This window comes from Hyaena hyaena, unplaced genomic scaffold, assembly GCF_003009895.1.
Source record: "Hyaena hyaena isolate Hyena2069 unplaced genomic scaffold, ASM300989v1 scaffold_185, whole genome shotgun sequence".
In the NCBI taxonomy this organism is placed as follows: Eukaryota; Metazoa; Chordata; class Mammalia; order Carnivora; family Hyaenidae; genus Hyaena; species Hyaena hyaena.
Genome location: NW_024080816.1, coordinates 1092452 through 1105959, shown reverse-complemented (window position 1 = coordinate 1105959; position 13508 = coordinate 1092452). Strand labels below are relative to the sequence as shown.

General features: G+C 35.0%; 1 protein-coding gene across 1 annotated transcript in view; it reads left to right on the top strand.

The window, feature by feature from the left end:
• The window catches only part of CNTLN (centlein), a 284907-nt gene that overhangs the window by 151464 nt on the left and 119935 nt on the right, over positions 1–13508 (top strand). Inside the window, 1 exon segment of the mRNA XM_039240930.1 lies at positions 1244–1363. Within this exon segment, the coding sequence (XP_039096861.1) occupies positions 1244–1363 (120 nt within the window).

Here is a 13508-nt window from a genome sequence, read left to right as displayed (position 1 = left end):
AAAAAAAAACGATTTGGTATTCAGATCTTTATTGTGAATTTTAAATAGATAATACAATAAAAGAAAGCAGATAAATATGCTAGCAATAACTAAAATGTTCCTATCACATGCAGATTTTATAACATAGGTGATTATAAATTATTGTATACATTTAAGTATCAATAGAGTTAGTAAAGTTAGAAAGCAAAAATAGTTCATATCCATATGATTGAAAAAGTAAATACATAAAATAATGGTATTACAAAGTTTATAACTCTTTAACTGAAAGACCAGAGAATTACGAAATTTACATATATAGTTAAATTAACTATCTTAAAACTACTTCAACCTAGTATGCAATTTGAAAGTCTTTACTATCCATCAGTTTGTTCTGGAGCTTATCTGAATGAATTGGCGGTCTCAGTTCAATTGCTCTGAACAGGTGTTCAGATCTTGGTTAGTCGTAAGTGGCTCCCCTGTTAACAGTATCAACAGAGGGCAAAGGACTGAATGAGTACAGAAAATCTACTACTTGCTCATCTTTTGAGATGGATCCTTTAGGGCAATGTTGATGATACACATTGGTCTGTTCTATAGAGAAATACTGTTTCCAAATTGGCCAGTACAGCACTTTTACAAAATAAAAACGAAGAGTTTGTTTTATGTACAGAAAATGAAAACATAAAGGGCATTTGGCATGTTTTTTAGGTAATTGTCATGTCTAATTTTTTCCTTTGAAGACTGCAATGGGCTTCATACCACTTGTCAGTAAAGCATTGATGAAGCAATTTGTCCTGCATTTAGCCTCTGCTCACCTAACTTTAGTAGTCACTAGAAGCGTGAAAACTACTTTCTGACATATTTACTGCTAATAGCTTGTTTTAAGAGAGAACACATATACCCCATTCAGATTGGGTGACAAAAAATCTATGTGAGTTGCTTGCTTATAGTCCTTTTTTAGAATGTGACCATCCTGCAATATATGTTTTATTATTACTAGGATGAATGAGAGAAATAGACCTAAGGCTATCATGTGTGTCTGCTTAAAAGTTTGCTTTCTGTAGTAGCAGGTTGGCCTTTTGGAAATTTTCACATAGGATTTTAATTTCTACATACTTAGGTTTTAGAAAATTCATTCCATGAATAGTGTGCTTGAATTAGAAATTTGGTTAATAGATGTTTTGAAATTTTAGGGAATGTATAAATAAATTTACATTGCACTTTCAACATATTAAGGAAGAAAATAACTTCATTTTAAAAACAGGACTCCTGTCAGAAAAATAAAGAGAGCAGATCCCCAACAACTTCGACAAGAAGATTCTGATGCTGTGTGGAATGAACTGGCCTACTTCAAAAGGGAGAACCAGGAGCTAATGATTCAAAAGTGAGTTTCTTTTTTAACAACTTGCATGGACTTAGATAACATTTGGGTGAAATTTTTTGTGGCTTAAAGGTCATGAGATAAACACCTTATGAAATTTGAAAATGAAGTAATCTGGTTTTTGTTAATAAAAATAAAGGAAAAAAAGAAGCAGCTTTTTAAAAATATATATATGTATAATGCAATAACAAGTTGCACATTTGCTAGCTCTAGCCGAAACTGTATAATATGATCTAGGGATTGTGTTAATTAATGTGGCTCTCATCTGTTGGAGGTGTCGCTCTTCATTAGCTTGTATTTTAGACACTGCCGTGCTTCATTTTTGGAATGAGGTGGAGAGGGGATAACCTAGCCAGCCATCCTTGTTTGATCTCCTAGATACATACGCAATGCAGAATGCCTGAGCTCTCTTGGTTCCCTGCCCTGTCCTGCTAATCCCAGCTGAGCTCATTATGGTGTAGCCTTGCTGCTACTCTTGGAGCCAGAGCTGTCCAAGCTAATTACTGGTAGCAGCAGAACTGCCTGTTAAGGGTCTGGTATGGATCTGCTAACATGGTCCTTGGTAGTGACCTGCAAAAGACACGAGGGAATTGCTTTCTTTCTTGCTGTGCACTGCCTGTCCTTTGGGCTTAATGCTGATCCCTCCACATAGGTCTTTTAGCTGCCCTAAGTATAAAACTTGATGAAGGATACTCATATTTTGGAAAACATACAGTTTTCTTCCTTGATCTTATAATTCACAGGCTATTATATTCAGCTTGGCAAAGAAAACACTTTCTATTTTGAAATATAAAGGAGTTAAACCCACATAATTAGCCTCCTTTGCTACTTAACTATTTTTTCATTTAGAGCTAATTTTTGACATCAAGAGCATGCAGTTTTTTTGAAAGCCTGATGTCTTTTAGGTTACTAGAATTTAGCATCATGTGGCATAATGTAATTAAATATCATTGAATTTTTTAGCTGAAAATCAATGTCATACTTTATATGTTATATGATAACACATGTAACTTTAGATTACACCTTTTCCGCAATGGTACTTTTAAGGAAATGATATATCAGATTAAAATGTGTACTTCCAATTACCTCTTAAAGTACACCTACTCTGTTAGTGCTCAAGTTGTATACTGATAATAAAGTCTCTTGTCTTGAAAATTATTTACAGGTTTGTCCAGAAATAGTTCGTGATTTTTAATAGCTTTAGTGAAATATAATTCACAAGCCGTGTAATTCTCCATAGAGAGTGAGTAATTCTGTGGTTTTTGGTATATTCAAAGAGTTATACATCTACCATCACAAAAGTTTAGAACATTTATACCTTCCCCCAAACTCCAAACCACTTAGCTGGTTCCTCTACCACCACCACCCCTTTGAGGTAACCAATAATCTACTTACTGTATCTATAGGTTTACCTATTTGGGACATTGAGACATTCATTAAATGATGTTACAGTTTTTATTTCAACTATCAAACATCATTTCAAAACTTCAAAAGAAGGACGTTTTAGCCTTTCCACTATTATTTCTTCATTTCTGATCTTCCAAGTTCTCTTCTTTTATCACTTTCTTTCTGTTTCAAGAGCTCACCTTTAGATTTTCATTTAGGGTAAGTGGGCTAGCAACAAATTCTCTTAGATTTCCTTTATTTAGAATGTCTTCATGTCAGCTTCATTCCAGAAGGATATTTTCATTGATTAGAGAATTCTAGTTTAGCATTTTTTTTTTAGGACTTGGAAAATTTGCCACTCCTGTGTTTTCTGATGAAAAATACACTGTTATTTGAATTGTTCCCCTAAAGGGAATGTGTCATTCTCTTTTAACTGCTTCCAATCATTTTCATTTGCCTTTACTTTTCAGAAGTTAATTATGACCTGTCTTGGCATGGATTTCTTTTGGTTTATCCTGTTTGAGATACTCTATGCTTCTTGAAACTCTAGGTTTGTGCTCTTTGTCAAATTAGGAAGTTTTCCCCTTTGTTTCTTTAAATACTTTTTTCAGCCCCACATTCTTTTTCCTCTCCTTTTGAAACTCTATTTTCATGAGTGTTAGATTTTTTAGTATTAACCTACTGTTTCCTGAGGCTCTCTGTTCATTTTATTTTTAATCCTGTTTTATCGCTGTCATTAAAACTGGGTAATTTCTGTTGTTCTGTCTTCAAGTTTATGGATTTTTTTCCTCTTTCATCTGTCATCTCTGCTGTTGAACCCATGCACTGAGTTTTTCACTTTGGTTCTTATAATTTTCAGTTCTAAAATTTCCATTTGATTCTTATATAACTGATTTATTTGCTGAGACTTTCATTTTATTTGTCTCAAGATCATTCATAATTGTTCATTGGAGCATTTTAATCATGGCTACTTTAAAATCCCTGTCAGGCGGCACCTGGCTGGCTCAGTTGGTAGAGCATGCGACTGTTCTCAGAGTTGCGAGTTCAAGCCCCACATTGGGCATAGAGATTACTTTTAAAAAATCCTTGCCAAGTAATTCTAACATGTGCATTATTATCTTGGTGGTGATATTTCTTAATTACAATTTCTCCTTCAAAGTTGAGATTTTTTTTTTTTGTTCTTGGTGTGATGAGTGATTTTCACTTGTCTCCAGACGTTGGGAGTATTATGTTTGAAACTTTAGATCTTATTTAAGTCTTTTATTTTATTAGATTTCTGATGGAATCATGCCTAAGGGAGAGGGTCATACTGATCCTGGGAGAAGAGGTGGGAGTCTTAGGTCCTAACTTGACCTCTGCTGACACTGCGTTAAAGGACGTGTGAAGGGTGCCTCATTGTACTTGATGAGGGTGGAAGTTCAGGCTTCTCATTTGACCTTTATTGACAGAAATAGCAAGGCTGCTTGTTTTTTTTTTTTTTTATTCCTTTTTCCAGTGGTGTATGGTGGGAGTAGGGGTAGTTATCATCAATAAGATTTCTGTCCTACTGGTTTGCCCATTTCTCAGGTCTATGGCTAGGGAGGGTACAGTTTCCTTGAGACCTTTTTGTTTGTTGGTTTGTTTGTGTCCATTGGCATTTCTGGGTTGTGGATTTCTCCAGTTCCTATTTTGAGGTATTTGGGAGGAAAGAAGAAAGCCAGGGAATTCATCACTGAGGGTTGTTCTCCTACTACTATGGTCCCTCCCATGTGCTTCTCCCTGCCTTTCAGGGACTTCTTATGTTTGTTTTGTGTATCACGTTCAGGGTTTTTATATTTAACTAGTGGGATGAACAGGGAGAGACATGTCTACTCCTTTTTGTCAGGGACTAGAAGTTTTAGCTTATTTTTCTATGGACCAGACAGTCTTATTCTTGTGTCATACATTTTGCATCTAGTTTAATGCTTCAGCCCTGACTGTTTAAGACTAGAATATATAAAAGAAGATGTCCTACTAAAACTACTTTCAACCAAATTTGAATAGTACTTCCAAATTCAATCTTAAAAGTTGAGTTAACTTTTGAAGACCCTAATAAAAAATTGTGTGGCAACTCAGTTTACAAAATATGTTAAAATATGTTAAAGGCAATGATGCTATCACTGACCCATACTATAGTGTTTCTACCATTGAATATGGCCAGAAGCATGTTGCTGCTGTAGTATAAGAATATGAGGACTTGAGAAGTTTACATGGAATATAGTCCTATTTTCATAAAATATGTGTACTTATTATATCATGATGTTATTACAAAAGACCAAAAACTTCAGAATCCATGAACTAATAAATTGGCTTGTTCCCTTGATAATGATCTAACAAATATTCATATACTTATTTATTTATTCATTCATTCACTATTTAAACAATATAATTCAGAGCTAGTCATAAGCCAGAGATTGAATATACAGTGGTGTTTTGAAGAATAATTTCAAACCCTTAATGAGATTCATTTTAGGGCCATCTCCCATGTGCCAGTGAGGTATAACCTGTCTTTGGGATGCTATGTAGTGAGAGACAAGGAAAGTGCAGAAATGCCAGCCTTACTCACCTTTGCCACCTAGATGAGGATGTTACCTTACTGTCTCTAAGTTAGATTTGTGAACCAATGAAGTCATGCTAACATTCTCCTAAATAAACAAGTTAACATTTTCCTAAAAAAAGGCAAAAATATTTGTGTACATTATTTCTGAATAGTGATATAAAACTAAAAAAGAGGTGCAGTTGCCACAGGATATTTAGTTTTTCTAATATTGCAAATCCAACATGTCCTTGAAGTCAAGGGAAGGTGTACTGACATTCGCTGGGTGTTTATCTGTATCTTTGGCTAAATAAATCAGGAACTTGGAGTGGGTGGGTAATTTTGATCTTTTTATACTAGTCCATAGCCTGTGTTAAAATGCTGCATCTGAGCACTCTGCTAGGTCCAGGTAAACACAGAATAATAACATGCCACACTTTTTTTTATCAAGACCTCATACAGCTTAACAGCAAAAACAAGCGAAAAAGTGGTAAGAGCAATAATAAGGGAATAGTAGTGGCATAAAGTAGGGACAATAGTATTATGATTTGTCCATTCGCCCAAACCAGAAACCTAGAGGGTATAACTGATTTATCCCTCTATCTGACCTCTTCTAATAGTCTTAATGATTCCATATCACAAATATCTCTAAAATATATCTGTTTTTCCACTCTTACTATGAATGCCCTTGCCCAAACACTACCATCATATCTTTCCTGCTCAAGTAGAATAAACTTGTAAATATCTCCCTACATCCATGCTTATCCCCTCGAATCCATTTTCCCCCTAATGCTGCAGAGTGATCTTTTAAAAATACATATAAGAACATAACTTTCCCCTCTTTAAAAACCTTTAGCATCTTTCCATTGTTCTTAAAATACAAACTAAATTCTTTATATAGCACAGTTGAACATCTTGGCCCTCTTATTATTATTTCTGTTTCACTTCTGTTTCTTACCTGAAAATCAGTATGAGAATGTAAAATATTTGCAAGGAATTACTGATGCTTTTCCTACTTGATGCTGAGAATCCTGGCTTGTGAATTTGTCAAAGAAGATGGTAGAATAGGGGTCAGTAGTAAAGGGGTTTAGAATTCATACTTTAAAAATTCAGTTTTATTGTATAGAAGCAGGGAATTTTAACCCATATATCATAAATAAAGTCTTCTTCAATTCAGTGATCTTTTGATAATTTTTCCTTAATGATAAAAAGTAGACAGGTTGTAGGTCAATGGAATACCATCCTCTTTCTTGGTTTAAACATTAAATGTATGCCGGCCATGATTCCAAAGAATATTTTATAGAGTGCAATAATAATTTTTAAGAAGCTAACATCAAAATATTACAGTAGGAAAGTTCAGTTATTTTCTCCTTTGGCAAAGCAAGACTCCTGTTTTCCTTCAGCAGAAATAATATTTTTCCAAGTACAAATATTATTTTTCCATATGTAGAAATGAGGGTTTTAGGAACTGAATTTCTCTAACATGATTTGGAAATAAAGTTCTTAAAAAAATGTCTGCTAAATCATGATATGTTTTTCAAATAAACGTATTTCTGGATAACTGTCAGCATTGTATGAATTACACATTAGTTTTATTTTAAAGCATACAATTTAGTGATATTTAGTTATTTAGTGTTGTGTAGCCATGATATTTATTGAAACCAAACCATTTTAATTACCCCCAAAAGAGACTCATAGCCATTTAGCAATCACTCACAGTCTCCCCATTTTCCCTTCCTTCTGTCTCCCTAAATCCCCATAGATTTACCTATTCTGAATATTTTATGTAAATGGAATCAGACAATATCTGACCTTTTGCATATGGCTTGTTTGACCTAGTATCTATATCTAGATATCTATATTAATCTCTTTTTTATTTTTTTAATGTTTATTTATTTTTGAGAGAGAAAAAGAGTGCGAGCAGGGGAGGGGCAGAAAGAGGGAGATGCAGAACCTGAAGCAAGCTCCAGACTTGAGCTGTCATCACAGACCCCGATGCAGGGCTCAAACCCATGGACTGTGAGATCATGACCTGAGCCAAAGTCGGACCCTCAACCAACTGAGCCACCAAGGCGCCCCTTATTCATTCAGCTTTTTGGCTATTTGGATTGCTTCTACTTTTTTACCGTTATTAACAGTGCTACTATGAACATTTATGTACAAGTATTGGTTTGAATATTTATTTCCAGTTCTTTGGGATATATACCTGTGAGCAGAATTGCTGGGTAATTTGCTATGTATATGTCTAAATTTTTGAGGAATTACCCAACTGTGTTCATAGTGGCTACATCATTCTGTATTTTCACCAGCAATCTACAAAGATTCCACTTGCCCCCCAATCTAGTTAACACTTAGTCTTTCTTCCTTTTTAAAAAAATTGCTATTTTTTAAAAATTTTAAAAATATTTTTAAATTATTAAATTTACTGAATTACTCATCTTAGTGAGTATGAAGTAGTATATCATTGTGATATTGATATGCATTTTCTTAATGACTAATGAGCATCTCTGCATATGTTTATTTGTCATTTGTGTTGCTTTGGATAAATATCTATCCAAGTCTTTTGCCATTTTAAAAATTGTGTTCTCATTTTGTTTTTGAGTTACAAGAGTTCTCTGCATGTTGTGGTTACTAGATATTTACAAATATTTTCTCCTATTCTGTAGGTTGTCTTTTTACTTTCATAATAATTTCCTTTGATATACAAAGGTTTTTAATTTATGAAGTTTTATTATTATTTTGCTTATGCTTTTGGTGTCATACCCATATATATATATCTAGCTGACACCGAATTCAAGCTCATAAAGATTTCCCTCCATGTCTTCTTCTGTGTTTATAGTTTTAACCCATACTTAAATCTTTGGTCTATATTATAACTTTGACAAACAGACTGTGTGATCACATTTAGAGTTAAAATGTGATGAATTAAAAAGATAAGAATTTAAATATATCAGTCCTTGAGAAATCAATTCAGCATCAAACTGTGCAGGCTATCATAAGCCAAATGCAAATGAGAATATGAGTTCTGGTATATTACTGTAATTAAAGCTTGTATAAGTTATCAGTGTCTATTGGAAGGATTTCAAGATTCCTTGAAATTTGATTTCAAAGCTATGTGGAAACAAAGTTTGAATCTCACTTTAAGACTGAGAATCAACAACAAGAAATTCAGCTATTGGTACTGGAGACATAGAAAGGAAACTCTTCTACATATTAAGTCTTCATATGTAAGAGTGAGAAGTTTCAGAAGATCAGCATAAAATCTAATTCATTGCTGAGTTAGAGCACCAAAACCTAGGGTTCCTCATCGACCCGATCTCTAGTATGTTTCAGAGTGTGATGCAACTTGAGGCTTCTAGATGGGCTTTAAAAACACTCATGATTCTGTTAAAGTACTCAGTTCTGGAAGCAAGTAAATTATTATAGCTAAGTAAATGTGGGAAAGAAGGACTTTTAAACTATGGAGTTTAATAATATTAGTTACATAGTACTAAATCTGTGACTTTTTGTATTGTCCTTTCAGTCCCTAATTCAATAAATACTTTGGGCACTGGAAGTAAAATATTAAGCAGAACACAAATGTTCTGGCCTCACAGGCCTTTAGTTTATTGGAGAACATAAATAATAATCAATAACACACAAATACATAATTATAAATTTGATTGAAATGAAGATAAAGCTTTGCTGTGCTGTCCCATGTTTGCATCTTCCCTGATTCTTTCCATTTTTCCCCTTTGTCTTTGGCCAGATGGATCTGGCTAAAACACACAGTAAAACCTTGGATTGTGAATAACTTGTTCTGTGAGTGTTCCACAAGATCAGCAAACATTTCTAATAAATTTTCAATTGATAAATGAGCAATGTCTTGTAATATGAGTAGTATGTGACACAATCGCAACTGAGCCAATGGTTCTTCTCTCTCTCTCTCTCTCTGCGGGATTATGGGTGATCATCTCCCATGCTCAGATGCTCAGTCTCAGACCACGGTGTTTGGCAGAAATCAGTGGTTTTTCAAAGCATTGGAAGGTGCTCACAACTGGCACTAGTGTATTTTTGTCACTTCAAAGCACCTATGGATAGTCCTTTGCTTTTCCATCTAAAAGTAAGCTTAGGAATGCTTTGCTTCATTCTAGGTTAGGCTGCCTTCATATATAGACCCTTTTCTCTGCTTCCTTATTGTTGGTTACATTAAATACAGTATTTAACAAGAGTTTATTAATACTATACTATAGTCAACATGCGTGCGAATGTATACAATGGCTCCCGTGCAGAAAAAAGTTTAAAAGAAAGGTGGTAAGAAGGAGATGATTACGGTGGAAATTAAGAAGGAAATCATCGAGAAGTACAAACAAGGTATGCGAGTGGCTGAAAATGCAAGGTTTTAGAAGTCTACATCTTCATCTTGTCTGCAGAGGAAAAAGAGAAAAAGGCAGAAGAATCCCTTCACTTCAGATGAGATTAAGGAGATGTGTAAAATGTGGGAAACAATGCAAAATTTTGTAGAAAAGCTCCACCTGAATAAGGTTCTAGCAGTGCAAGTGATTAATCTGTTTAATGACAATACAATGTCACATTTCCAAGAAATCCTCAAAACGAGGCAAAACAAGTGTCATTGAATAGGTTCCTTGTTAAAGTCGCACGAAAAGAGAAAGATTCCTTTGAGCCAATAGGTAATAGTGATTCCGTCAGTGGTAGTGAAAGTCGTCCTACACAATAACCCTCCTCTCTCTGGTCTCTCTCACACAAGCCACAAAGGTTTTCAAAGGTAAGTGCAGGTTAATTTGTTAATTTTTCTTTATATTTTGTATTTTCTTTATTATTTTGTGGGACAATACAGTATTGTAATCATTTTTATGTGAATGTTTTCAGGTCTTTCTGAGTTTCCGTTATTTCTTATGGGGAAATTTGCTTTGATATACAAGTGCTTTGGATCACAAGTATGTTTCCAGATCAAATTATGCTCGCAAACCCAGGTTTTACTGTACTTTTGTTTGTGCTGTTATCAACCTAAATTGGGGGATATATATTTTTTGTTGTGGCAAAATTTACATCACATTAAATTTATCATTATAACCATTTTTAGGTGTACAGTTCAGTCTCATTAAATATGCTCACATTGTTGTCCTACCACCACCACTGTCCATGTTTAGAACTTTCATTTTCTCAAAATGAAACTTGGTACCTATTAAATAATAGCTCCCCTTTCCCCCTTCTCTTAGCTCTTGTCTTTTTTCTCCTTTGTGTCTATGAATTTGCCTATTCTAGGTATCCTATATAAATGGAATCATACAATATTTTTCTTTTTGTGTCTGGTTTATTTCATTTGTCATAATGTCTTCCAAGTTTTTCCATGTTGTAGTTATGTGTGACAATTTCTTTCCTTTTTAAGGCTCAGTAATACTATTTATGTATATCCCATATTTTGTTCATCCATTCATTCATTGATAGATATTTGGGTTATTTACATCTTTCAGCAATTATATTTTTCTTTTATTGTCATTGTATTTTACAGTGTAATTAGCAAGAATGTTAGTTAAGAGAAAATATTTTGTGTCCATTGACAGATATTCACTGATGTAAGTAGCAAGTATATTTTGGAGTTTTATTTTCTTACTTTTGAGATTAGCATTTTTTTAAAAAAATTTTAAATGTTTTCTTTGTGTGAGACAGAGACAGAGACAGAGAGTGAGTGGGGGAGGGACAGGGAGAGAGGGAGATATAGAATCTGATGCAGGATCCAAGCTCTGAGCTGTCATCACAGAGCCTGACACGGGGCTCGAACTCACAAACTGTGAGATCACAACTTGAGCCGAAGTCAGATGCTCAGGCGACTTAACCACCCAAGCACCCCTCGAGATTAACTTTTAATGTTGATACCTTAAACTGTTTTCTTATATTTGAGACCATGTACATATGGTACTTGTTCATTGAGGTCACCTGCCTTAGTCCATTCTAGCTGCTATAACAAAATAGTACCGACTGGATAGTTTATAAGCAACAGAGATTTATTTCTTTTAGTTCTGGAGGCTGGAAGTCTGGAATCAGGGTGTCAGCATGGTCTGGCAAGAGCCTTCTTTCATGTTGCAGATGTGCTATCTTATCCTCACATGACTGAAGGGGTGAGGGAGCTCTCTGGGGGTTCTTTTTTAAAGGCACTAATCTTATTCATGAGGGTTTCACCCACATGACCTAAGAATATCCCAAAGGTTTGACCTCCTAACACAGCCATCTTTGAAGGTTAGAATTTCAACATGAATTTTAGAAGAACATGAACATTCACATCATAGTATCATACTTATCGTATTTTTTATTTTATTGCTGCCTTAATTTATTTTCCTGCATTTTAGGCACAATATATATAATATTTTTAAGTTACCTAAAGAATTAATAGTATTTACTTAAATTTTCTGAAAAAAAAAATCAAAATTACTTTCTTAAGTATATTTTGTCATACTAACAGTTTATGCCCTTTAAACAACAAAACTGGAAGTATCACAATTCCAGACTTCAAGTTATATTATAAATCTGTAGCAATCTAAACAGTGTGGTAGTCTAAAAATAGACATGTAGCTTGGGGCACCTGGCTGGCTCAGTCAGTAGAGCATGTAACTCTTGATCTTGGGGTCCTAAGGTTTGAGCCTCACATTGGATGTAGAGGTTACTTTAAAAAAAAGAAGGGCACATGAGTGGTTCAATTGGTTAAACATCTGACTTCAATTCAGTTCATGATCTCATGTTTCATGAAGGTCAAGCCTTGCATCAGGCTCTCTGCTGTCAGCGTGAAGCCTACCTCAGATCCTCTGTCCCAGTCTTTCTCTGCCCTTCCCCCACTTGTTCTCTCCCTCTCTCTGTCTCTCGTTCTCTCTCTTTCTTCATAAATAAGTAAACTTAAAAACTACATATTAAAGAAAGAAAAAAATTAGACATATAAAATAGACATATAAAAAGTAGACAATGAAATAGAATAGAAAACCCAGAAATAAACCCAAAGTTATATGGTCAATTAATCTTTGACAAAGGAGGAATGAATATACAATGAGAAAAAGACAGTCTCTTCAACTAATGGTGTAGAGAAAACAGGACAGCTACATGCAAAAGAATAACACTGGACCAATTTCTTATACCATACACAAAAATAAACTCAAAACAGACTAAAAGCCTAAATGTGAGACCTGAAACCATAAAAATTGTAGAAAAGAGCACTGTCCATAATGACTCTGCCATCAGCCAATAGCAACATTTTTCTAGGTATGTCTCCTGAGGCAAAAGAAACAAAAGTAAAAATAAACTATTGGGACTACATAAAAATAAAAAACTTCTGCACAGCGAAGGAAGCAGACAACAAAACTAAAAGGCAACCTACAGAATGGAAGAAGATATTTGCAAATTACATATCTGATAAATGGTTAGTATCTGAAATAAAAGAGATGATACAACTCACCCAAAAAATAACCCAAATTAAAAAATGGGCGGAAGACAGGCATTTCTATCTTTTAAAAAAAATTTTCAATGTATTATTTATTTTTGAGAGAGAGAGAGAGGCAGCATGAGCAGGGGAGGGTCAGGGAGAGAGGGCGACACAGAATCTGAAGACAGGCTCCAGGCTCTGAGCTGTCAGCACAGAGCCCGACCCAGGGCTCGAACCCATGAACTGTGAGATCATGATCTGAGTTGAAGTTAGACACTTAACTGACTAAGCCACCCATGCGGGGCTTGATCCCACAAACCATGAGATCATGACCTGAGCCCAAACCAAGTGTAGGGCACTTAATCAACTGACCCACCCAGACACCCCTATAAATATCCATTTTTATTTTGAATGATACAGACAACTAATGCAATGTGTTTACCCCTTCTTAAAACTACTTCAGGCTTTAGAATGGTTTGTTTTCAGTATAGATCAGTTGCTTCTTAGAATTTATAAGAAATAAATAGTATTCGGGCACCTGGATGGATCAGTCAGTTGAGCATTTAACGTTGGCTCAGGTCGTATCTTGCAGTTTGTGGGTTCAAGCCCTGCATCGGGCTCTGTGCTGACAGCTCGCTCAGAGCCTGGAGCCTGCTTCAGATTCTGTGCTTCCCTCTCTCTCTTCCTCTGCCTCACTTGCTCTCTTGTCTCTCTCTCTCTCAAAGATAAATAAACAGGAAGGAAGGAAGGAAGGAAGGAAGGAAGGAAGGAAGGAAGGAAGGAAGGAAGGAAGGAAGGAA